The sequence below is a fragment of the Sebastes umbrosus genome, chromosome 4, assembly GCF_015220745.1.
Source record: "Sebastes umbrosus isolate fSebUmb1 chromosome 4, fSebUmb1.pri, whole genome shotgun sequence".
Lineage (NCBI taxonomy): Eukaryota > Metazoa > Chordata > Actinopteri > Perciformes > Sebastidae > Sebastes > Sebastes umbrosus.
The window spans coordinates 35004208-35030550 of NC_051272.1; the positions used below are offsets into that span (position 1 = coordinate 35004208).

Here is a 26343-nt window from a genome sequence, read left to right on the forward strand (position 1 = left end):
CTTTAAAAACACAAGGAATCCATTGGTAACAACCATTTCATACTAGCTTGTCGTGGAGGAGGGTCTTTTCTTTGTGGACATGTGTATGTATGCGTGCATGAAACTGTAAGTTGGCTGGTTAAATGGTTGTATGGTTATGTCCCAAACATTGCAGTTATTGCTAAACATAAAGTGAATCCAGCTCACAGTTAGTACTATTTAAAGCTAGCACTGGAGACCTCAAGGCAGCACAAGGCATGGTACATTCCTCAGTCTGTGTGGTCGTGTTACTTTGCTACTATACTCTTAAATACTGGATCAATTTGTGTTATAAATATTCAGCATTTGTTGGTCATACCATGTCCAAGGTTGCCTTTTGCACCAGATTGTGGTTGTTGCATCAGTGTTTTACCATGTTCACATATTTATCCTGCACCATGTTCATTTATTCACTTCTCCAGTGGTGGAATGTAACTAAATGAATTTCCTTGGAAATTGGAGGCCCCAGGCAGTTGTCTAAAAGTAAAGTCTGCTCCTGGCTGTTTTTTTCTTCGTGAACCAGAGTGTTTATCACTGGTGTTTCTGACTGTTAGTAGTTGGGAAACTTGGGTGTGTGATGCAACTATGTCATGGCAGGTGTACTGCTCAGGACCCAAGGAAGCGCATTGTCGAGTGTGAAGTTGTTTGTATGAGCTGTTCTCGAGAAAGCTGCAAGCAGCAACGCCACAGGCCGAGCATTCAGCCCGTTCTGTACAGACATGTTTTCAACGGGCACTGCACTAGTTGATATAAAACAGAGAAAAGCATTAAATCCTCACATGTGATGAAGATGATCTTGCATGCTTTTCTATGGGGCTCTGTGTTGTCGGTGCAGAATGGCTGCCTTTTGTACGTAGCTCAGAGAACACGAGGAGCGCTTGTTGACCATCAGCACCAAGAGTGACTGTTGCTTCACTTCGCCTGCATGTCACTGTGAGGAACAGTATGGAGGACGAAACAGGACAAAATAAAAAATGAATAAATAAATTACTTGATAAATGAAGAAATATTGATGTCTTAAATACATAACATTTAATAATTAATTAATTAATTAAAAAATAAATTTAAAATAATAATACAAATTAATTTAAAATAAATAAAGAAATGGAAAAGTTGATAAAAATTAAATTAAAGAGTATATAGGGGAATTAATACAATGATAAATAAATATAGAAGCAAATATCATTTTAGTTCACATTTTATCAATTAATCAATGCCTACATCTATTTTTAATATTTGTGGTACATTTAATGGCATACTTATGTATTTATCGAGTCATTTATGTATTCGTTTTTTTATCTTGGCAGGTTCGTACCTCCATAGCACAGCACTTTGAGTCCAACTGACAGATGAGAGGCAGTTCAGAGAGCGAATGAGCTCCAGCAGGGGGCGCAGTCACACAAAGTAAAGCAACAACACTCAGATGGAGGCCACATTGATGCTTCTAATGTAGCTGCACAATAAGTTGACTTTAGTGTCTCTAAATCTATCAGACAATGCAGTCAGAGACAACAGCAGTTTATCACTGTAGAATAAGAAAAACTCCCATTATAATTATTGATCACAGTTATGACCAAAATGATTACAGTTCGACATCATGATGTTGATACATGATTGTTTTCCTCAGAGATTTTGAGGAACAAAATCATTCTCCTTTATTCATCTTATATCAGCAACTGTTTCCAGATGCTTTTTACTTTCTTAACTAAATGAAATGCACCGATAGCGCTAATAAACCCTGATTCTGTATGAAAGATCAAAGCTGACATCATGACAGAAAATGATTCATTGTGCAGCTCTACATATAAACTACATTACCGGTCCTTCTCTGGTCTCTTGAGGTCAGTGCGAGCTCTGCTGCCTTCCTGTCAGCTGTTTAGTCAGATGAAGCATCGCTGAGATAAACTGGAGCCACTGTGTTCACTCTGAACCTCTGCCATCTTCTTTCTCCAGCCAGTGACTAAGTTGCACTGACAACACTGAGTTGGCTTCTCTTCGTCTTTCACTCTTTCTCCCATTCCCTCTGTTTCCAACCTTATTCAATCATTTCTCTGCAGTCGGCTCTTTCTAGTTTCCCTTTGTCTCTTTCTGTCACTTTGGGTTTCTTCTCTATAATGATATTAATCCTCTAGTTCTCTGATTCTTCGGATTATTGCTCTGTTCTCTTACATGCTACACGTGTTTCTATAACTTCAAGAAAATGTGTTAAGGTGTTATCAATAAAATGATCATTTAAATAGAAAAGTGAATCAGTTTCTGTGTTGCAGCACAACTTTGATTTTATATTGATAGAAGAAACTCGGGACAGAAATTAACTCGGTAATGGTTTTTAGGGATGCACCGATCCGACTTTTTCAGTCCCGATACCAATAGCGATACCTGGGCTTTGGGTATCAGCCGATACCGAGTACCGATCTGATACCAGTGAGTAATCAATAAGCTGGACGCCTCACTGTGTGGAAGTGACTGGGATCATTCTTTTATGTGAAAGGCAACTTCAGACTTGACTTAAACTTTGCTTTCCTAACTTTGTAAAACAAAATGTGACCAATAAATACATAGATATAAATTTATTTAATTGTTGTTTTTTATTAAATAATAAATCATACAATAACTTGGTCAAAAATCCTCAAAATTCAACATCCACAATTAAATTCAAGGTCAGGGCTTTGCAGTCAACATTTAATATGTATTATTGGAAATGAGAAAATTATTTATCAAGAAACAATTCCAAACATTTGCTCCAATTTGAGAATTTGTTGTTTTTATTTGGCATTTTTCAGTTTTCTGATATTTCAATCAACAGATTCATTGATAATAGAAACAGTCTTTAGTTGCAGCCTTAATCCACACAATCTTAAAGTCAATATTTTCAATTTTATTGCAATTTTGGGCTTCTCTAAATTGGATTTAACATTGAAGAGTAATATAAATATTATCAAGCAATTTCTGCAGAATTTTCTACAGTCAAAGAAACACAAATAAGGAAGTAAATTGAGTTTCTTTGGATAAAATAGAGATAATATATAAAATATGTCTGACAGTCAGCAGTCACACATGGTAAACAAATAACAGATGAATTATTATTATCAACATTGGTCCATTCTGCAAAGTAAAACATGATGTTGATTTTTATAAAGCATTTAGAAATCTGAATGTAATCATATAAATGCATTTTCAGAAAGTTATTTACTGAATTACTTTCACAACCTGGATAATTAAAAGATGAAAAGTAATTCTGAAATGTCAAAAATAAACAAGGTAAGGTGAGGCTTTCTGTGGTGATATGATTTAAAATTAAAGACTATTTTAAAAAAAATATGCAAACTGAAGTTTGTTAATACTTGAAAATAAAAATAAATCTGTAGATAAAAGTCAAAATAAAATGATCACATGAAATCTACTCGTCCCAGTTCTACGACACAAACACATCATGTTATTTGCTGAAAGAGATCAAATCTTATTTTTTCTCTCATCTGGATCTCTACATCTTCTTCATGTACCTTAAAATGACAGATTCTCTCCTATAAAGAACTAACTGGAATTATCTGTAACTGACAAGAAAACACCTCCGTTATAAAAATCCTAATAAATCACTTCGACCTCACCACCCTCCCTGAACATCACAGAGAATCTCAGTTTGACAGATTTGGATATCAGCAGTTTTAGCATCACCAGCCTTTCCAATACTGAACCATGGGAAGAGTTTCTCAGTGAAAGTGTCTCTGTGAGTGTAGATGTGAGTCATGTCTTCAGGGTCGTAGAAGGACACCTCCCCCCTGTCATAGTCCAGCTGGACTCGGATTCTCTGGAGACTCTTCTTCACTCTGACTGTCTCACCAAGACCATTCATGTATTTTCCACTGCGATGAGTTAAATACCAGATTCCATATTCTGGTGAATGAATTCGCTCTCCCTTCCTGTCAACTGACTCTTTAGCCAAACCTACATACCAGACAGGATGGTCTCCCACTTCCACCACCCAGCTGTGTTTCCCTGAGCTGAAGCCCTCAGAGCCCAGAACATTGGCATACTTAGTGTTTCTCTCTGGATTGTCAGGAAGCTGCTGGTTTGTGTCTCCACGTCTCACACTGGTCAGATCATCAGACAGATAGAGACTGACTTCTGCAGTGTTTGGGTCCAGAATGACAGGACTGAAGTGGACCTTGTCCTTCATCTTCTCCCAGACTCTGAAGGACAGGTTGCCCAGGTGTTTGGCCACATCTATCAGCGCTCCTGAGACCAGCTGTGGATCTGACAGTGAGCACTGGACTCTGGCTCTGGTCTGAGTGGCTTTATAACTGCTGAGGAAGGGCACGTTGTGTTTCTGCAGGTCTTCTTCAACAGCAGAGATACTGTCTGACAGAGAGGAGATGTGCTCCTGAATCATCTTCATCTCTCTGCTGATAGTCTTCCCCTTCTGCTCCTCTTCCTCCCTCAGAGCTGCCAGTCTGGACTCCTCTTCCTCTTTCAGGAACTGGTGGAGCTTGTTGAACTCTGCTCTGATCTGCCTCTCTGTGGACAACAGCTGCTTCTTGGAGTGTTTAATCACTTCATGGTATGTTTTCTCTACTTGTTTGTGTGTGTCCCTCTTGTCCTGTAGAGACTCTAAGTCAGATTTCAGCTGGTCCTTCAGGTCACTGACTGCTTGTTCTACAGGAACCACCTTGTGACTCTGGTGGAGAGAAAAGTCACAGACAGGACACACAGCTCTCTCTTCATCCTTACAGAACAGTTTAGGCTCTTCTTGATGTTTACTACACACCACCTCCAACTTCTTCTTCTTTTTTTTTTGGCTCAGATGATCCAGCTTTCTGTCTCTCAGCAAACGAGTCAGACAGTTCCTTCAGTGCAAAGTTCACAATGGGAATATCTTTAGATGATTTTCTTTTACAAATGGGACAGTTTTTGTTTTCAGCTTGTTCCCAGAATTTCTTCAGGCAGCTTGAACAGAAGCTGTGGTTGCAGCTCAGAGACACAGGATCTCTGAAAGTCTCTGAACACACATGGCAGTTCAGGTAACTTTCAAAAAGAGCAGTTTTCTCAGCCATTTGTCTTGGTATCTAAATTGTCTTTCAAAAGCAAGACTCACCGAGTTACTGTCCCGTCTCTTGATTGCTTCAAATAATCCAAACGTGTGTTTTCCAGCAGAGATCTCACACCCTGTGATGGCGTCTCAGCTCTGATCAACAATGTCAAAATCTACTTTCAGTTTCACTTCCCTCTGTCACAAGGTGAATTATTATCAGGAAATGCTGCCATGTCATTATGTCACCAGCAGATGGTGTCAGGATGTCATTCAGAGTTCAACACTTTCCTCTTGATTAAGAACAATCCAATTTCTTTTTAAATCTATAATCAATTTTCATAGACAAAAAACAATAAAATGCAAAATATGTATAAATAATTGTGACTTCTCCTGTTTTGTTTCACTAAATAAATAATAGAAATGTTCATAAAATGCACAAAAACAAGGAGATGATTGTAATGTTTTAGTCTAACGAGGACTGAACATTTTAACAGGCTGACTGACACTAAACCAGTTGCATGACTTTGTTAGTTTCATCCAGTTGGACTAAATATATAGCACTCTCTAAACCATCACTTATACAAATTAAACTTGTTATTTATTTTTCATTTAATTTGCTTATTCTCCTATTCATCACAAGTCAAAGTGGTCAAATGTCTGTGCAATTTATTTTGAGAGTATTTTCCAAAAAGAGAAAACTCACTAAAATGACTGTTGTTTTTCACATTGTGCCACAGTAAATGTACAAATAATAATCATGATATAGAATCTACATAAAGTCTCTCAACCTGACTGTATTTGTTTTACTTTCTGGCACATTTTCTCTCTCATTCATTCATTCATTCATTCATTCATTCATTCATTCATTCATGAGTTTTGATGATGATGGTACAGCAGCACAAAATAAATGCTGGCCTCTTAAGAGCTGAAAAGACTCATGTCTGAGATATAATTCAATCTGATTCATGTGTTTGAGATGATTTGACTCATTTGGTGCCTGATGAAGCAACAACAACATCAAGAGTCACAGCAGTGATGCATTTCTTTTAGATATTCTGGACATAAAGTATGTTGACGAATACGCATTAAAAGAAAAATCTATCAGAAACTACTAAGAGGAGCTACTATTGATCAACCTGTGCAGCAAACAACAATATGCATGTAAATCAGTAACAGAAATAAAATGTTCAGTGTTCAAAATGAGCAACAAAACGTGGACTTTGTCTCTATCTTGTGGCGTTAGCAGGAAGTAAAATGTGTCCATGCAATCACATGTTGTATACATACTGTACATTCAGTAATGTTGATGACATTATGCACATGTGAGCATGTTGTCCCTGAAAACTGCATTCAGTAGGTTACAGAATTAATCAAATGTAAAAGTGAAATCATTTCTTAAACAATGTTGTCTTCTTGGAAATGCTTATCCATCTCTACAGCCTTCATACACTGTGTTAGCATTATACAGTCCTGCTGACTGACTCAACTGGTTTAAAGAAACACATCTTTATAGTGAACATCTTAATGCTCCTTAAGGTCAGTTTAGACAGCCATCACTACATCTCTGTGTATACAACCCTCAGTGCTCCCTCTCTTCAGTGAGGCTGTCTAGAACAGACTGGAGTATCAACACACTGTTACGACTTCAACTAACAAAGCTGATCAACAACTGACATGATTCTGCTTGTTTGTTTGTTTTTTATAAGAGATTATAATGATGCAGTGAAGTTGTAGGAGGGTAAAGTTGAACCATCTTTTAAATGTGATTTCTGACTGTTTCTAATGTTGACAACACACACAGTGAGGTACAGACCAGTGTGAGAATCAAAACAACTCCATCTAAATTAAACAAGTTGCACATTTCATTTATTCCTCACATGTTTTCAGCTATTTAGCCGTCATCAGGCTGCTATGAGGTTGTTTCTACAATCAGTTAATTAGTCATGTGACTTTACAGAAGCAAATAGAGCGGTGCAGGGATGATGAATTAATGTAGGCCAACCTGGAAGTCAGAATCACAAAGCCGATGGGATTTTTACATTGTCAAACTTTCTGCTTTCCATCAGCAAGTGCTCCTCTACTGGAAGTTAATTTACAAACATAACTTCACACCACATAACACACCTGTGTGGAACAATAGACACATTTTGTGGAGTAAAAAATCAGTGTATATAGAGGTTTGGAAATCCAAAGGGATTTGGGCTGTAGCCCATTTCATGGATGACAGTGGAAACTTGTGACAGCATGAAGAGTTTTGTGAGAAGTTCTCAATCCAATGTACCGTTAAGAACTATAATAGAAAGATAAAAGCCGTACCAGCTTCCCTTAGATCAGGGGTCAGCAACCTTTACTATCAAAAGAGCCATTTTAGGCAAAGAAAAAAAAAAAAATCTGTCTGGAGCCGCAAAACATTTGAGCATTGTGATGAAGGTAACACAGTTTATAGTCTAAGTATATAGTATATAAGTCTAATGCAGTGAGGGCCAAAGTGCAAATGTACTACGGAGTATGAGGGCCACATTCAGGGAAAAAAATCAAGAGATTTCCAGAATAAAGTCATAATATTACGAGAAAAAAAATCTTAATATTACGAGAAAAAAGTTAGAACTTTATGAGAAAAAAATAAAATAACACGTAAAATTACTACTTTATAATATTATGATTTTATTCTCATAATATTACGACTTTTTTTTCTCGTAAACTTCTGACTTTATTTTCATAATATTACAACTTTATTCTCGTAATATTATGACTTTATTCTCAAAATCTCAGATTTATTTTTTTTCCTCAATGTGGCCCTAATACTCTGTCGTACCGTCGTACATTAGACCTACAACAATGATACATAAAAATGAAAATGTAAACAAAACAGTTATTCATTTCCATTTTTAAAAATCCACAGGGAGCCACTGGAGAGGAGCTAAAGAGCCTCAAGAGACTCCGGAGCCGCAGGTTGCTGACCCCTGCCTTAGATCAATGGTGATAGAAGACATCTTGTATTCAGATATCTCCCCTAGTCTAAGACAGCTCTGTGTAGAAGGAATTGATTTGTGTGACAGCAAGATTACCAACAAAGTTATTAGTAATATTCTGTTCAGAGAATACTTCACTAACCCAGTCAGGAGAAATTATGTTTTTAAGGAATTTGAAGCTGAAGAGTTTAAGATAATACGGAGAAGATATATTTCATTCCCTCTCCCTCCTAAGGTGAAAGAGGTGAACTTCAAAATCCTGGATGAGATTTACCCAACGAACGAATTCTTCAGACTGAGGTTTAACTTTGATGTGAATAACTGTGTATTTTATGAAAGTGAAATTGAAAGTTTGAAACATGTGGATTTTTTTTTAATGTGAATCAGTGAAGTTTTTCTGGAATGACATGCAGAGCTGGCTACAATCCAAGAGGACTGAGCTGTCACCATTCAGAGAGAGAACGGTAAAATTTGGTATCTTTGCTGCGAATCTGAATTTGGATTTTGTTATCAATATTTAACTATTATTAACCCTCCCGTTGTTCTCGGGTCAAATTAGACCCGTTTTCAAACTTCATCATATCATAAATATGGATTTCTTTAATCTAATTACCCAAAAATAACATGGATGGTTGCCTACTCAAAACAATATTCTGACTAAAAGTTTACATATACCAGTATGTGATAATACATCAACATTATGTTCCTCTGATAATAACTTTAGTCAAAATAATTCACAATATCTAGTTGTTTTTTTATACTAAAAAATTTGGTATAATTTCACAGAAATTAGGTTTATTAACCTTAATTTCCCCCCAAAAAGTGTAAAACTTAATAATTAGGAATGAAGTTGGCCAAAAAGGTGTAACACAGAATTGGGTGATAGTTTATACTGTATGCTTTATAAAAAGTCAAACCAGACCGGGTTCATTTTGACCCGGGAAGACAAAAGTTGCATGGTCGACGGACGGGAAGAAACAGGAGGGTTAAGTACATTTTTATACATTAATGCAGATAACTCAACACTAAACCCTGTCTGACCAGTATGAAGAATGAGTTAAAGCTGCTCAGTAAATCTGTTAAACTATTCTCTTTATTTGATATGTACAAATTAATTTGAGATGAGCACTGTTTGTTTTAATTTATGATATATACTGTGTATATATATATATATATATATATATATGTTGAGATTGAAAACTAAAACAACTCATCAGAAGATCCCAAAAATATCAAAAACTTAAACTAATGATTGAAACTACTATATAATGTTGTTTGACTCAAAACAAGATGCTGATAACCAGAATAATTAACAGCTTTTATCTTTACAAGATAAAAGCTCGACACAAGATGTTGTTGTGTTTCAAACACATGGGCCAGACGTGGCCATCGAACAGGCTGGGGGGGTCTGGCACAGTGTAGTTCCTAGAGTACTAGGAAAGTTACAAGATGTACATTTTATAAAGATATATTGGATTTAAATTTTATATAAAAAAACATGAAACTAAATTGTAGTGCTGATATTTCCTTTATTTTGATCACAAACTGGACATTGTCATTTATCATTCATATTATTGATCATGTATACACTACAAAAAATATCATATACAGTTTGAAGAAGCGCTGTAAGAATTAAAGACTGAATCAAAGCATGTTTATATTTTTATGACCCACACTGTTGACTTGATTTTGGCATTGTATATTTTTTTGTATATATTTATAATATATTGTCATAGACTTTATATTTACACTTTTTATATTTACACTTTTCTCACTTTTTGTTGCAACTGCTGCACAGCAATTTCCCTTAGGATGAATAAAGTTTTTATGTTATCTTAAAATAAAACACCATTAAAACAAGAGATCCAAAACTAAAATAACTCATCAGAAGATCCTAGAAAATATCAAAAACTTAAACTACTGATTGAAACTACGATATAATGTTGTTTGACTCAAAACAAGATGCTGATAACCAGAATAATTAACAGCTTGTATCTTTAGAGTTTGTCCACAGATGATGTGATACAGATTTTGCAGCCACATTTTCTTGTGGATTAATCTTAGTTACCGTCTTTAACACATTTTTTCTAAACAACAAATCCTTAATTTCTCAAGGTATTTTCAAAAATTAATTTCAGATATAAGAAATTATTTATGTGTCCATGTTTTTACAGTGAGTTGCATTAAAACAATAAAATAATATTAATTAATTTGGGATTGAAATTAATTTAACTACTTTGTCTATTTGTGTCTGTAGATTTCATTTAAGAAAACTTATAATACAAACACTAATTGTCTTAATGTCAGTAATCAACTGGGGAAGTTTCATGGTGATATCTATTAGTTAAATATTTGACCCTATTCACCTGTAGAGTCTCCCCTTAAAGAATCACACAGCTGAAACAAAGTGTTTGGTATAGTGGATACAGTAGATGTTATATTGTGGTCTGATTCAACACAAGATGATGATAACCAGGTTAATAAGTAAACTGATTTGGAGCTGTATGAAAGTTTAAGATCTGATGATGTAATGCAGTTTAAGTATTGAGTAAATATTATTTCTGTTATAACTGTTTCAATGAGATCTAGCCAGACAGTGAATTCAGATTAAAGTCTGAACTAACACCAACGTGTCTGAACATCACAGAGAATCTCAGTTTGACAGATTTTGATATCAGCAGTTTTAACATCACCAGCCTCTCCAATACTGAAACATGGGAAAAGTTTCTCAGTGAAAGTGTCTCTGTAAGTGCAGATACGAGTCATGTCTTCAGGGTCGTAGAAGGACACCTCCCCCCTGTCATAGTCCAGCTGGACTCTGATCCTCTGGAGACTCTTCTTCACTCTGACTGTCTCACCAACAACATCAGTGTATTTTCCACTGTGATGAGTTAAACACCAGATTCCATATTTTGGTAAGGCAGATCTCACTCCCTTCCTGTCAACTGACTCTTTAGCCAAACCTACATTCCAGTCCGGATGGTCTCCCACCTCCACCTCCCAGCTGTGTTTCCCTGAGCTGAAGCCCTCAGAGCCCAGAACAGTGGGATACTCAGTGTTTCTCTCTGGATTGTCAGGAAGCTGCTGCCTTGTGTCTCCACATCTCACACTGGTCAGATCATCAGACAGATAGAGCCAGGGGTTTGCAGTGTTTGGGTCCGGAATGACAGGACTGAAGTGGACCGTGTCCTTCATCTTCTCCCAGACTCTGAAGGACAGGTTGCCCAGGTGTTTGGCCACATCTATCAGCGCTCCTGAGACCAGCTGTGGATCTGACAGTGAGCACTGGACTCTGGCTCTGGTCTGAGTGGCTTTATAACTGCTGAGGAAGAGCACGTTGTGTTTCTGCAGGTCTTCTTCAACAGCAGAGATACTGTCTGACAGAGAGGAGATGTGCTCCTGAATCATCTTCATCTCTCTGCTGATAGTCTTCCCCTTCTGCTCCTCTTCCTCCCTCAGAGCTGCCAGTCTGGACTCCTCTTCCTCTTTCAGGAACTGGTGGAGCTTGTTGAACTCTGCTCTGATCTGCCTCTCTGTGGACAACAGCTGCTTCGTTGAGTGTAGAATCACTTCTTTGTATTTTTCCTCCACTTCTTCATATTTGTCCCTCTTGTCCTGTAGAGACTCTAAGTCAGATTTCAGCTGGTCCTTCAGGTCACTGACTGCTTGTTCTACAGGAACCACCTTGTGACTCTGGTGGAGAGAAAACTCACAGACAGGACACACAGCTCTCTCTTCATCCTTACAGAACAGTTTAGTTTCTTCTGGATGTTTACTACACACCACCTCCACCTTCTTCTCTTCTTTTTCTGTCTCAGGTGATCCAGCTTTCTGTCTCCCAGCAAACGAGTCAGACAGTTCCTTCAGTGCAAAGTTCACCTGGGCATTATCTTTAGAGGATTTTCTTTTACAAATGGGACAGTTTTTGTTTTCAGCTTGTTCCCAGAATTTCTTCAGGCAGCTTGAACAGAAGCTGTGGCTGCAGCTCAGAGACACAGGATCTCTGAAAGTCTCTGAACACACATGGCAGTTCAGGAAACTTTCAAGAAGAACAACTTTCTCAGCCATTTCCTCGATTACACAGCAAGACTCACCAAATCTGTGTCCCTTTGAATTACAGGTTACAATCCTTCTGATCTGTGTTTACAGTGGAGATCCTTCACCCTGTAATGGCGTCTCAGCAATGTTGAAATCAGCTTTAAGTTTCAGTTTCCATTCTTTTAAGTAAATAACTGACATTTAATTTTTTAACCAGCAGATGGTGCTATTTGATTAATTAACATATTTTAAAGAAACTTTCCACATAATGTGCCTTAGCATTGTTACCTGTTTAAAAAAATATTTATTTTTAAGTGAAAAACAAAACATACATAATAAAATGCGTTGACATTGTAAAGAAATGTTTGACTCCAGAAACACCTAGTTAAAACACAAATTTAATATTTTATGTTTAACATGTTTTAAGAGATAACCACCATGTCAAATCATGTGTTATTCAACCAAAGTGTTAAATCATGAAATCATATTTTTATTAAATAAAAATGTACTCATGCATGGTACGTAGCAAAAATATGAATGAAAAACATAAACAATAAAAAAACGTACATAACCATAAATAACTCTCTAAGAATCAGCTCCACCATCAGGCCAGTTTCACCAGTCTCTCACTGGCCTCCCACAGTTTCTTTGCCACACCAGCGTCTCTTGCGAAAGGACGCAGAGTAGCTGGTCGGCAGTCGACGAAGTAACCTCCGCTGTGTTTGGCAGCTTCATCTGACACAGCACAGTAGACGACAGTCTGAGCTCCAATCTCACACGGCACAAAAAACATCCACATGATCACCTGCATCAGCATCCGGAACAGGATGGAGTAGTGGCACGTCCAACCGCTTTGGACAAAACTGTCTCAGTTTTAAAGCTGGAGTGAAGATACTGTTATCATATGAAACTATAAAAACACAAGGAATCCATTGGTATCAACCATTTCATACTAGCTTGTCGCGGAGGAGGGTCTTTTCTTTGTGGACATGTGTATGTATGCGTGCATGAAACTGTAAGTTGGCTGGTTAAATGGTTGTATGGTTATGTCCCAAACATTGCAGTTATTGCTAAACATAAAGTGAATCCAGCTCACAGTTAGCACTATTTAAAGCTAGCACTGGAGACCTCAAGGCAGCACAAGGCATGGTACATTCCTCAGTCTGTGTGGTCGTGTTACTTTGCTACTATACTCTTACATACTGGATCAATTTGTGTTATAAATATTCAGCACTTTTGCACCAGATTGTGATTGTTGCATCAGTGTTTTACCATTTCCACATATGTATCCTGCACCATGTATATTTATTCATCACTCCAGTGGTGCATTTACTCAATAACTGTACTTAAGTACAAACTTGTTCTTGTTGTACTTGTTCTTTACTTGAGTACTTCCATTTCATGCAACTTTATACTTCTAGTCCACTACATCTCAGAGAGAAATATTGCACTATTTCCTCCACTACATTTGTCTGACAGCTTTAGTTACTTTTCAGATTACAATTTTTCTTCCTGAAAACCATGTACTGTTTCTCCAGATGTGTTGGTTTTTAATGTTTGTGATGAACTGAAGGATGAAGTGTTCCTTTATGGGTTGAGACATTTCTCCTACAGTTCTTCTTAAGCTAAATAGACTATTTAAAAAGCCTCTTGGATCAGCTGGAAAATGCATCGTCACAACGCTGAAGACTGGGCTGTTTTTCTGACACCATGAAAAGTTGACTTTTTAGGACAGCGACGCTACAAACAAACATATGACGATCTTATAGAATATGATGCATTGCTGTAGATTAAACTACCCACCAGTATATAAAGGAGTTAAAATCAACACAGTCTTAAACATCTACAGCAGTAAAATGCAGCATACACATTAATGTAGCAGGAATATTAATCCAGAAACATCAGATATAATAGTAAAACACTGACGGGAACATTTTACTGCACAATGAGTACTTTTACTTGAAATGCATTTTGCTGATACATACTTTTACCTAAGTACGGTTCTGAATGCAGGACTTTAACTTGTAGTGGAGTATTTTCACAGTGTTGTATTAGTACTTTTACTTAAGTAAAGGCTCTGAATACTTCTTCCACCACTGCTCCACTCTACTCATTCTACAGTATGTTGATGTGGAGAGAAAACCTTACAGCTTTAATATTCCTTATTACATATATTGATTATTATTTTTAGTGTATTTACAGATAACATTACACATGTTCTGCTGAAAGTGGATTTAAGTCCTGGAGAGTTTTGTTGGAAAAGACTGTGGATAGTCATTTGTTTCTTCATCATAGTCAGTCACCTGCACCTTCTAACAGAGGACAGGAATATCTAACTGCAGCTCACCAGTGTTGGTGCACACAGTGTCCCTCACCACCTGTATGTACTTCTACATGTCACTAAACAGCTGAGTGGAGTTTTTCTTTTGGTTAACACCAACAGAAAATGAAAGAATGAGAAAAGCACAGAAGGAAGAATGTAAAAGAAACATGGAAATAACGATAAAGTATTTTATTTATTAGCAATCTGTATCCACAACATCTGAATTTAAATGAAGATGCTACAGTAACACAAAATAACAGGCAGCCTCTTTAGTGCTGAATAATTCTATTTGTGTATCGGATTTCTGAGATAATTACATGAACAATTACAAAACTGTTTAGGAAACAATAATATCCATGTACAAAATGTGACAAAGTGGAAATAAAATGATCAAAATCCTCGCCAGCCTGTAAAAAGAAAAGTGTACTTTGTCTCTACCTTGTGGAACTAAACAGAATGAAAATTATACCCATAAATCAACACTATCAACTGTATTATTTGGTATGTTGACTCTGAAAATATTTGTTCAAAATGATATAAATGAATAGAATGTAATTCTGCATCATCACTGCTAAACTGATTTGTTTGCACATAAAACAAGTGAAGGAACTGAAGCGTTTATCTATGAAAGTAACCAGTTACTATGAAACACAATGAAGCAATTGTGAAATGTAAAAAATAAACAAGGTAAAATTAAGCTTTTTGTGATTATGTCATTTAAAATTATAGCTTTTTTTAGTGTAAACTTAAGGTTGTATGTCCTTGGAAAATAAAATAAAAAAATCTGTAGATAAACGTAAAAATATAATTATGACAGTAAATCTACTCGTCCCAGTTCTTGCAGCATATTTACATCACAAACACCATTTTGGTGAGAATGCTTCACACAACTTATTCTGCCTCCATTTATGCTTTAGTTTCTCATTCTGTGCTTTGGAAATATATTTTACAACAACCAAGGAATGTGTTCCATCATGTAATTTGCTTAAAGAGATCAAATCTGATTTTTTCTTTAATCTGGATCTCTATATTTTCTTCATGTACTTTAAAATTACACGATTCTCTCCCATAAAGAGCTAACTGACAAGAAAAAACCTCTGTTGTAAAAATCCTAATAAATCACTTCGACCTCACCACCCTCCCTGAACATCACAGAGAAATCTCAGTTTGACAGATTTTGATATCAGCAGTTTTAGCATCACGAGCTGGTCCAATTCCAAAATATGGGAAGAGTTTCTCAGTGAAAGTGTCTCTGTGAGTGTAGATGTGAGTCATGTCTTCAGGGTCGTAGAAGGACACCTCCCCCCTGTCATAGTCCAGCTGGACTCTGATCCTCTGGAGACTCTTCTTCACTCCGACTGTCTCACCAGCTCCATTCATGTATTTTCCACTGCAATGAGCTAAACACCAGATTCCATCTTCTGGTGAATGAATTCGCTCTCCCTTCCTGTCAACTGACTCTTTATTCAAACCTACAAGCCAGACAGGATGGTCTCCCACCTCCACCTCCCAGCTGTGTTTCCCTGAGCTGAAGCCCTCAGAGCCCAGAACAATGTTATAGTTAGTGTTTCTCTCTGGATTGTCAGGAAGCTGCTGGTCTGTGTCTCCACATCTCACACTGGTCAGATCATCAGACAGATAGAGAATGGGGTCTGCAGTGTTTGGGTCCAGAATGACAGGACTGAAGTGGACCTTGTCCTTCATCTTCTCCCAGACTCTGAAGGACAGGTTGCCCAGGTGTTTGGCCACATCTATCAGCGCTCCTGAGACCAGCTGTGGATCTGACAGTGAGCACTGGACTCTGGCTCTGGTCTGAGTGGCTTTATAACTGCTGAGGAAGGGCACGTTGTGTTTCTGCAGGTCTTCTTCAGCAGCAGAGATACTGTCTGACAGAGAGGAGATGTGCTCCTGAATCATCTTCATCTCTCTGCTGACAGTCTTCCCATTCTCCTCCTCTTCCTCCCTCAGAGCTGCCAGTCTGGACTCCTCTTCCTCTTTCAGGAACTGGTGGAGCTTGTTGAACTCTGCTCTGATCTGCCTCTCTGTGGACAACAGCTGCTTCTTGGAGTGTAGAATCACTTCATTGTATTTTTCCTCCACTTCTTCATATGTGTCCCTCTTGTCCTGTAGAGACTTTAAGTCAGATTTCAGCTGGTCCTTCAGGTCACTGACTGCTTGTTCTACAGGAACCACCTTGTGACTCTGGTGGAGAGAAAACTCACAGACAGGACACACAGCTCTCTCTTCATCCTCACAGAACAGTTTAGGCTCTTCTTGATGTTTACTACACACCACCTCCACCTTCTTCTCTTCTTTTTCTGTCTCAGATGATCCAGCTTTGTGTCTCTCAGCAAACGAGTCAGACAGTTCCTTCAGTGCAAAGTTCACAATGGGAATATCTTTAGATGATTTTCTTTTACAAATGGGACAGTTTTTGTTTCCAGCTTGTTCCCAGATTTTCTTCAGGCAGCTTGAACAGAATCTGTGGTTGCAGCTCAGAGACACAGGATCTCTGAAAGTCTCTGAACACTCATGGCAGTTCAGGAAACTTTCAAAAAGAGCGATTCTCTCAGCCATTTGTCTTGGTATCTAAATTGTCTTTCAAAAGCGAGACTCACCGAGTTACTGTCCCGTCTCTTGATTGCTTCAAATAATCCAAACGTGTGTTTTCCAGCAGAGATCTCACACCCTGTGATGGCGTCTCAGCTCTGATCAACAATGTCAGAATCTACTTTCATCTTCACTCACCTCTGTCACAGGGTGAATTATTAGGAGGAAATGCTGCCATGTCATTATGTCACCAGCAGATGGTGTCAGGATGTTTTCAGAGGTACATTTTTCTCTCTTCATTCACTACAGTACAAATTCATTGTCTGTAGGCAAACAGGAGCATGTCTAAACATTTTTTTTGTTTCCTATCGACTTAATAAAGAATTTGACTTCTACAGCTCATAAAAACACCATAAACTAGAAACAAGGAGAGGTTTTTTCTTTCGTCCTCCAGTGAGGACTGAACATTTGATAAGGCCGACTGATACTAAACCAGTTTAACAACATTTTTAATTTTTCAGCCAACAGGAACAAGAGAAAACATGTTCTGCTAACACGTCAGTGAGACTCTTTTTATTACATCCAGTATGATTAAATGTTTGGCATTCAATTAAAATACAGGTACATGGTTAGTTTTTAATTCAACCAGTTCAAGTACATTTACTAAAATATTATACAACAAGTCAGAGGCAAATATTGTACTTTTAACCTCTCTAAATTGACCTTATACCATGTATAAAATACAATTAACAAATAAATTATGATGTATTATTATAGGTAACAATAAGATAAGACTTTATTGAGCCCCGGTGAAATTCACAAGCTACCCAGCAGTATATAAAGCAATTAAAATGAGCTTCATGTTAACCAGCTGCAACATTAAAGTGATGAACACATAATGCATCAATAATTATAATCCAATAACATGCATCATTCTCAAAATGAACCATTTAGGGGAATGAATACTTCTACTTTTGGTACTTTAGGTCTATTTTGATGTTAATACTTTTGTACTTTTACTAATGTACAACTTTTAACAATATCTCTACACTGCGATGTTGCTACTTTTACTCAAGTAAGAGATGTGGATACTTCTTTTACCACTGACTATGTTATAGTATGTTGCTTTATAGAGTGTGGCAGTATTTTAAACACGCTGATTAGGTATTTTCTATGGTGTAACGTTACTGTCTGTGTTTTTTAATGTATTTGAGTTACATAATTGCTATTAAAAATGTTAAATACTAAAAAAGTTAACAGTCCCATGTGAGAAAGCTGTATAAATATATTGTATTATATGTTGTGTATGGAATTTAAGAGAGGGACGGTTTCTGTTTGTGTCATTTATTTTATTTACATTAATATAAACCCACTATACGACCATTGTGTCAATGTATTGTGCAGAGTATAAATTTTAAAAAATGTAACCATACTGTAATGTCAAAGCAACAGAGGATTTACTACTAGACATGTGCTGTTTGTCCAAAAGAGATGACCCTTTCTACTCTGTGTCCTTTGTCATGAATGCAGATGTGGAATAAACCAGCTGTTACCACAAGCCTGACAAGCTCCGGGTGATTCATTTGGAAAGGAGACATCTCACAGAGGTCACAAAGGTCAGCATCCACAGTGTTGAGCTGACTACTGACAGGTCAGTGGGTCTTTTCTCTGTGGACATGTGTATGTATGCGTGCATGAAACTGTAAGTTGGCTGGTTAAATGGTTGTATGGTTATGTCCCAAACATTGCAGTTATTGCTAAACATAAAGTGAATCAGTTAGTATAGAGTTAGTACTATTTAAAGCTAGCACTGGAGACCTCAAGGCAGCACAAGGCATGGTACATTTCTCAGTCTCTGTGTGGTCGTGTTACTTTGCTACTATACTCTTAAATACTGGATCAATTTGTGTTGTAAATATTCAGCATTTGTTGGTCATATTTATTTGTCCAAGGTTGCCTTTTGCACCAGATTGTGGTTGTTGCATCAGTGTTTTACCATTTTCACATATTTATCCTGCACCATGTTCACTTATTCACTTCTCCAGTGGTGGAATGTAACTAAATGAATTTCCTTGGAAATTGGAGGCCCCAGGCAGTTGTCTAAAAGTAAAGTCTGCTCCTGGCTGTTTTTTCTTCGTGAACCAGAGTGTTTATCACTGGTGTTTCTGACTGTTAGTAGTTGGAAAACTTGGGTGTGTGATGCAACTATGTCATGGCAGGTGTACTGCTCAGGACTCAAGGAAGCACAAAGTTGAGTGTGAAGTTGTTTGTATGAGCTGTTCTCGAGAAAGCTGCAAGCAGCAACGCCACATGCCGAGCATTCAGCCCGTTCTGAACAGACATGTTTTCAACGGGCACTGCACTAGTTGATATAAAACAGAGAAAAGCATTAAATCCTCACATGTGATGAAGATGATCTTGCATGCTTTGCTATGGGGCTCTGTGTTGTCAGTGCAGGATGGCTGCCTTTTGTACGTAGCTCAGAGAACACGAGGAGCGCTTGTTGACCATCAGCACCAAGAGTGACTGTTGCTTCACTTCGCCTGCATGTCAGTGTGAGGAACAGTATGGAGGACGAAACCTGCCAAAAAAAAAATTAATAAATAAATTACTTGTTAAATAAAGAAATATTGATGTCTTAAATACATACAATTTAATCATTAATTAATTCATTAATTTAAAAAAAATAATAATAATAAAAATAAATTTAAAATAAATAAAGAAATGGAAAAGTTAATACAAATTAAATTAAAGAGTATATATGGGAATTAATACAAAGATAAATAAATGAAGAAGAAAATATCTTATGTCACATTTTATCAATCAATTAATGCCTACATCTATTTTTTTATATTTTTGGTACATTTAATGGCATATTTGTGTATTTATCTAGTCATTTCTTTATTTGTTTTCTTATATTGACAGGTTCCTACCTCCATAGCACAGCACTTTGAGTCCAACTGACAGATGAGAGGCAGTTCAGAGAGTGAATGAGCTCCAGCAGGGGGCGCAGTCACACAAAGTAAAGCACCAACACACTCAGATGGAGGCCACATTGATGCTCCTAATGTAGCTGCACAATAAGTTGACTTTAGTGTCTCTCAATCTATCAGACAATGCAGTCAGAGACAACAGCAGTTTATCACTGTGGGATAAGAAAAGCTCCCATTATAATTATTGATCACAGTTATGACCAAAATGATTACAGTTTGACATCATGATGTTGATACATGATTGTTTTCCTCAGAGATTTTGGGGAACAAAATCATTCTCTGTTATTCATCTTATATCAGAAACTGTTTCCAGATGCTTTTTACTTTCTTAACTAAATGAAATGCACCAATAGCAATTACAAATTATATTTTTTTCTTTAATCTGGATCTCTAAATCTTCTTCATGTACTTTCAAATGACAGATTCCCTTCGATAAAGAACTAACTGGAATTATCTCTAACTGACAAGAAAACACCTCCGTTATAAAAATCCTAATAAATCACTTCGACCTCACCACCCTCCCTGAACATCACAGAGAATCTCAGTTTGACAGATTTTGATATCAGCAGTTTTAGCATCACCAGCCTTTCCAATACTGAACCATGGGAAGAGTTTCTCAGTGAAAGTGTCTCTGTGAGTGTAGATGTGAGTCATGTCTTCAGGGTCGTAGAAGGACACCTCCCCCCTGTCATAGTCCAGCTGGACTCTGATCCTCTGGAGACTCTTCTTCACTCTGACTGTCTTACGAACTCCATCAGTGTATTTTCCACTGTGATGAGCTAAACACCAGATTCCATATTTTGGTGTGGCATATAGCTCTCCCTTCCTGTCAGCTGACTCTTTAGTCAAACCTACATTCCAGTGAGGATGGTCTCCCACCTCCACCTCCCAGCTGTGTTTCCCTGAGCTGAAGCCCTCAGAGCCCAGAACAGTGGGATACTGTGTGTTTCTCTCTGGATTGTCAGGAAGCTGCTGGATTGTGTCTCCACATCTCACACTGGTCAGATCATCAGACAGATAGAGGCTGCGGTCTGCAGTGTTTGCACACAGGCACCCTGTAATGGCGTCTGAGCTCTGCTCAACAATGTCAAAAATCTTCTTTCATCTTCACTCACCTCCGTCACAGGGTGAATTATTAGGAGGAAATGCTGCCATGTCAATTAGTCACCAGCAGATGGTGTTTTCAGAGGTACATTTTCTCTCTTCATTCACTACAGTACAAATTCGTCTTCGTCTGTAGTCAAATTGTAGGTCTTAACATTTCTTTTGTTTGTTGTCTACTTAATAAAGAATTTAACTTCTAAAGCTCATAAAAAACCCTGAACTAGAAACAAGGAGAGTTTTTTTCTTGAGTCCTCCAGTGAGGACTGAACATTTGATGAGGCTGACTGACACTAAACCAGTTTAACATCATATTTTATTTTGCAGCCAACAGGAACATGTGACAATAAACCTGTTCTGCTAACACGTCAGTGATACTTTGTTTATTACATCCAGATTGTGATTGTTGCATCACTGCTTTACTATTCTCGCGTATTTATCCTGCACCATGTATATTTATTCATCACTCCAGTGGTGCATTTACTCAATAACCGTACTTAAGAACAAACTTGTTCTTGTTGTACTTGTTCTTTACTTGAGTACTTCCATTTCATGCAACTTTATACTTCTAGTCCACTACATCTCAGAGAGAAATATTGCACTATTTCCTCCACTACATTTGTCTGACAGCTTTAGTTACTTTTCAGATTACAATTTTTCTTCCTGAAAACCATGTACTGTTTCTCCAGATGTGTTGATTTTGAATGTTTGTGATAAACTGAAGGATGAAGTGTTCCTTTATGGGTTGAGACATTTCTCCTACAGTACTTCTTAAGCTAAATAGACTATTTAAAAAGCCTCTAGGATCAGCTGGAAAATGCATCGTCACAAAGCTGAAAACTGGGCTGTTTTTCTGACACCATGAAAAGTTGACTTTTTAGGACAGCGACGCTTCAAACAAACATATGACGATCTTATAGAATATGATGCATTGCTGCAGATTAAACTACCCACCAGTATATAAAGGAGTTAAAATCAACACAACCTTAAACATCTACAGCAGTAAAATGCATCATACACATTAATGTAGCAGGAATATTAATCCAGAAACATCAGATATAATAGTAAAACACTGACGGGGAACATTTTACTGCACAATGAGTACTTTTACTTGAAGTACATTTTGCTGATACATACTTTTACCTAAGCAAGGTTCTGAATGCAGGACTTTAACTTGTAGTGGAGTATTTTCACAGTGTTGTATTAGTACTTTTACTTAAGTAAAGGCTCTGAATACTTCTTCCACCACTGCTCCACTCTACTCATTCTACAGTATGTTGATGTGGAGAGAAAACCTTACAGCTTTAATATTCCTTATTACATATATTGATTATTATTTTTAGTGCATATTTACAGATAACATTACACATGTTCTGCTGAAAGTGGATTTAAGTCCTGGACAGTTTTGTTGGAAAAGACTGTGGATAGTCGTTTGTTTCTTCATCATAGTCAGTCACCTGCACCTTCTAACAGAGGACAGGAATATCTAACTGCAGCTCACCAGTGTTGGTGCACACAGTGTCCCTCACCACCTGTATGTACTTCTACATGTCACTAAACAGCTGAGTGGAGTTTTTCTTTTTGGTTAACACCAACAGAAAATGAAAGAATGAGAAAAGCACAGAAGGAAGAATGTAAAAGAAACATGGAAATAACGATAAAGTATTTTATTTATTAGCAATCTGTATCCACAACATCTGAATTTAAATGAAGATGCTACAGTAACACAAACTAACAGGCAGCCTCTTTAGAGCTGAATAATTATATTTGTGTATCTGATTTCTGAGACAATTACATAAACAATTACTAAATGAAGCAACATATCAAGAGGCACAGTCACTTATGATTGTCTCCCAGATACCCAGAGGGATAGTTAGAAATATTTTGAAGGATAAGTAATGAAGACATTTTCTACAATACCCTTAAGAAAGGTCAGGTTTTGATGAAACTGTGCAGGAAACAATAATATCCATGTAACAAAATGTGACAAAGTGGAAATAAAATGATCAAAATCCACGCCAGCCTGTAAAAAAGAAAAAGTGTACTTTGTCTCCACCTTGTGGAACTAAACAGAATGAACATTATACCCATAAATCAACACTATCAACTGTATTATTTGGTATGTTGACTCTGAAAATATTTGATCAAAATGATATAAAATGAATAGAATGTAATTCTGCATCATCACTGCTAAACTGATTTGTTTGCACATAAAACAAGTGAAGGAACTGAAGCGTTTATCTATGAAAGTAACCAGTTACTATGAAACACAATGAAGCAATTCTGAAATGTAAAAAATAAACAAGGTAAAATTAGGCTTTTTGTGATTGTGTAATTTAAAATTATAGCTTTTTTAATGTAAATTTAAGGTTGTATGTCCTTGGAAAATAAAATAAAAAATCTGTAGATAAACGTAAAAATATAATTATGACAGTAAATCTACTCGTCCCAGTTCTTGCAGCATATTTACATCACAAACACCATTTTAGTGAGAATGCTTCACACAACTTATTCTGCCTCCATTTATGCTTTAGTTTCTCATTCTGTGCTTTGGAAATATATTTTACAACCAAGGAATGTGTTCCATCATGTAATTTGCTTAAAGAGATCAAATCAGATATTTTCTTTAACCTTAATCTCTATATTTTCTTCATGTACTTTGAAATTACACGATTCTCTCCTATAAAGAACTAACTGACAAGAAAACACCTCCGTTATAAAAATCCTAATAAATCACTTCAACCTCACCACCCTCCCTGAACATCACAGAGAATCTCAGTTTAACAGATTTTGATATCAGCAGTTTTAGCATCACCAGCTGATCCAATGTCAAAATATGGGAAGAGTTTCTCAGTGAAAGTGTCTTTGTGAGTGTAGATGTGAGTCATGTCTTCAGGGTCGCAGAAGGACACCTCCCCCCTGTCATAGTCCAGCTGGACACTGATCCTCTGGAGACTCTTCTTCACTCTGACTTTCTCACCAGCTCCATTAGTGTATTTTCCACTTTCATGAACTAAACACCAGATTCCATATTTTGGTGAAGCTCCTGCCTCTCCCTTCCTGTCAACTGAATCTTTAGTCAAACCTATAAACCAGACAGGATGGTCTCCCACCTCCACCTCCCAGCTGTGTTTCCCTGAGCTGAAGCCCTCAGAGCCCAGAACAGTGGCATACTTAGTGTTTCTCTCTGGATTGTCAGGAAGCTGCTGGTCTGTGTCTCCACGTCTCACACTGGTCAGATCATCAGACAGATAGAGAATGGGGTGTGCAGTGTTTGGGTCCAGAATGACAGGACTGAAGTGGACCTTGTCCTTCATCTTCTCCCAGACTCTGAAGGACAGGTTGCCCAGGTGTTTGGCCACATCTATCAGCGCTCCTGAGACCAGCTGTGGATCTGACAGTGAGCACTGGACTCTGGCTCTGGTCTGAGTGGCTTTATAACTGCTGAGGAAGGGCACGTTGTGTTTCTGCAGGTCTTCTTCAACAGCAGAGATACTGTCTGACAGAGAGGAGATGTGCTCCTGAATCATCTTCATCTCTCTGCTGATAGTCTTCCCCTTCTGCTCTTCTTCCTCCCTCAGAGCTGCCAGTCTGGACTCCTCTTCCTCTTTCAGGAACTGGTGGAGCTTGTTGAACTCTGCTCTGATCTGCCCCTCTGTGGACAACAGCTGCTTCTTGGAGTGTTTCACCATGTCATCGTATGTTTCCTCCACTTCTTTGTGTTTGTCCCTCTTGTCCTGTAGAGACTTTAAGTCAGATTTCAGCTGGTCCTTCAGGTCACTGACTGCTTGTTCTACAGGAACCACCTTGTGACTCTGGTGGAGAGAAAACTCACAGACAGGACACACAGCTCTCTCTTCATCCTCGCAGAACATATATGGGACTTCTGGATGTTTACTACACACCACCTCCTCTTTCTTCTCTTCTTTTTCTGTCTCAGATGATCCAGCTTTCTGTCTCCCAGCAAACGAGTCAGACAGTTCCTTCAGAGCAAAGTTCACTGACATATGATCTTTAGATGATTTTCTTTTACAAATGGGACAGTTTTTGTTTCCAGCTTGTTCCCAGAATTTCTTCAGGCAGCTTGAACAGAAGCTGTGGTTGCAGCTCAGAGACACAGGATCTCTGAAAGTCTCTGAACACACATGGCAGTTCAGATAACTTTCAACAAGAACAACTTTCTCAGCCATTTCCTCTGATTTGTGAATCGTCCGATTAACAGCAAGACTCACCAAATCTGTTTCCCTTTGAATTAGAGATTACAATCCTTCTGATCTGTGTTTACAGTGGAGATCCTTCACCCTGTAATGGCGTCTCAGCAATGTTGAAATCAGCTTTAAGTTTCAGTTTCCATTCTTTTAAGTAAATAACTGACATTTAATTTTTTAACCAGCAGATGGTGCTATTTGATTAATTAACATATTTTACTGAAGCTTTCCACATAATGTGCCTTAGCATTGATACCTGTTTAAAAAATATTTATTAGGGCCCGAGCACCGACAAAGTCGGTCCGAGGACCTATTGTATTTCAAATGATTATTATTAGGGCCCGAGCACCGACAAAGTCGGTCCGAGGACCTATTGTATTTCAAATGATTATTATTAGGGCCCGAGCACCGACAAAGTCGGTCCGAGGACCTATTGTATTTCAAATGATTATTATTCTTATTATTATTATTATTATTATTCTTCCTTGTCTTTGCGCGTGAAAACGAGGTGCTTGGTATAATGAACTTTTTTTGAAATTTTGCACACGTGTCAGACGTGCGTGAAATAAATATCTGATATGGGTTTTGTGCTCGGGTGTGGCAAATTGGCTCGCTAGCGCCCCCTATTGAGTAGCCCCGACGACACGTTTCCCCTAAATTTACGAAATTTGGTAGGTATATGTACCATGACGAGACGTAAATAAAAGCCTCTTGGAGGTATACCGTAAACCCAACCGGAAGTCGGCCATATTGGATTTTATGGCGTTTTTTTTACCATTTCCAGGCGCTGTACTTTAACGAACTCCTCCTAGAGATTTAACCCGATCAACTTCAAATTTGGTCAGTAGTATCTTAAGACCTTTGGGATGAAAAGTTACTCAAAGATCAAAAAGTTATCGAACTATGTTGCCGTGGCGTGGCGGCGAAAAAGCGCCTTTCGCCAAGAAACAGGAAGTTGTTGTAACTTTGTCGTACATTAACCTATATGCTCCAAATTTCTCATGCCTGATAAAGGTCCCTGTCTGACGACATCCATATGCAAATTTTGACTCACAGTCATAGCGCCACCTAGTGGTAAAAGGAAATATCATGTTTTACACATTGATGTACT

The 26343-nt window shown here is 37.6% G+C and overlaps 4 protein-coding genes and 1 long non-coding RNA gene across 5 annotated transcripts in view; 1 reads left to right on the plus strand and 4 right to left on the minus strand.

Annotated features, from left to right (window-relative positions):
- LOC119487630 (zinc-binding protein A33-like) overlaps nucleotides 1-5234 on the minus strand; it is a 7754-nt gene extending 2520 nt beyond the window's left edge. The window contains 2 exon segments of the mRNA XM_037768671.1: nucleotides 3586-4813; nucleotides 4815-5234. Of these exon segments, the coding sequence (XP_037624599.1) occupies nucleotides 3623-4813; nucleotides 4815-5069 (1446 nt within the window). The 5' untranslated portion in view covers nucleotides 5070-5234 and the 3' untranslated portion in view covers nucleotides 3586-3622.
- A 5370-nt stretch (nucleotides 5235-10604) lies between these two features.
- Nucleotides 10605-12120, minus strand: LOC119487629 (nuclear factor 7, brain-like). Its single transcript, XM_037768670.1, has one exon. The coding sequence runs from the start codon at nucleotides 12085-12087 to the stop codon at nucleotides 10639-10641; it is 1449 nt and encodes a 482-aa protein (XP_037624598.1). The 5' UTR covers nucleotides 12088-12120; the 3' UTR covers nucleotides 10605-10638.
- Nucleotides 12121-14554: 2434 nt separating this feature from the next.
- On the minus strand, nucleotides 14555-16957 carry LOC119487635 (nuclear factor 7, brain-like). Its single transcript, XM_037768675.1, has one exon. It carries the CDS (start codon nucleotides 16955-16957, stop codon nucleotides 15530-15532), a length of 1428 nt encoding a protein of 475 aa, XP_037624603.1. The 3' UTR covers nucleotides 14555-15529.
- Nucleotides 14555-25384, minus strand: LOC119487637 (zinc-binding protein A33-like). Its single transcript, XM_037768677.1, has 3 exons — nucleotides 24110-25384; nucleotides 20397-20774; nucleotides 14555-15475 (listed from the first exon to the last, which is right to left on the minus strand). The coding sequence occupies exons 1-2, from the start codon at nucleotides 25212-25214 to the stop codon at nucleotides 20434-20436; spliced, it is 1446 nt and encodes a 481-aa protein (XP_037624605.1). The 5' UTR covers nucleotides 25215-25384; the 3' UTR covers nucleotides 14555-15475; nucleotides 20397-20433.
- On the plus strand, nucleotides 18436-20032 carry LOC119487639. The gene is made up of 2 exons (XR_005206750.1): nucleotides 18436-18581; nucleotides 19856-20032. It is a non-coding gene; the product is annotated as an uncharacterized LOC119487639 (long non-coding RNA).
- Nucleotides 25385-26343: the final 959 nt, after the last annotated feature.

What these genes read in the sequence shown, in the direction of transcription:
- LOC119487635 (XM_037768675.1), bottom strand. Translation starts at nt 16,957, where the DNA reads ATGGCTGAGAGAATCGCTCTTTTTGAAAGTTTCCTGAACTGCCATGAG.
- LOC119487637 (XM_037768677.1), bottom strand. Translation starts at nt 25,214, where the DNA reads ATGGCTGAGAAAGTTGTTCTTGTTGAAAGTTATCTGAACTGCCATGTG. An exon ending in CCATCCTGTCTGGTTTATAG is followed by an intron (nt 20,775 to 24,109) that starts GTTTGACTAAAG and finishes ACTGGAATGTAG; the next exon opens with GTTTGACTAAAGAGTCAGCT.
- LOC119487629 (XM_037768670.1), bottom strand. Translation starts at nt 12,087, where the DNA reads ATGGCTGAGAAAGTTGTTCTTCTTGAAAGTTTCCTGAACTGCCATGTG.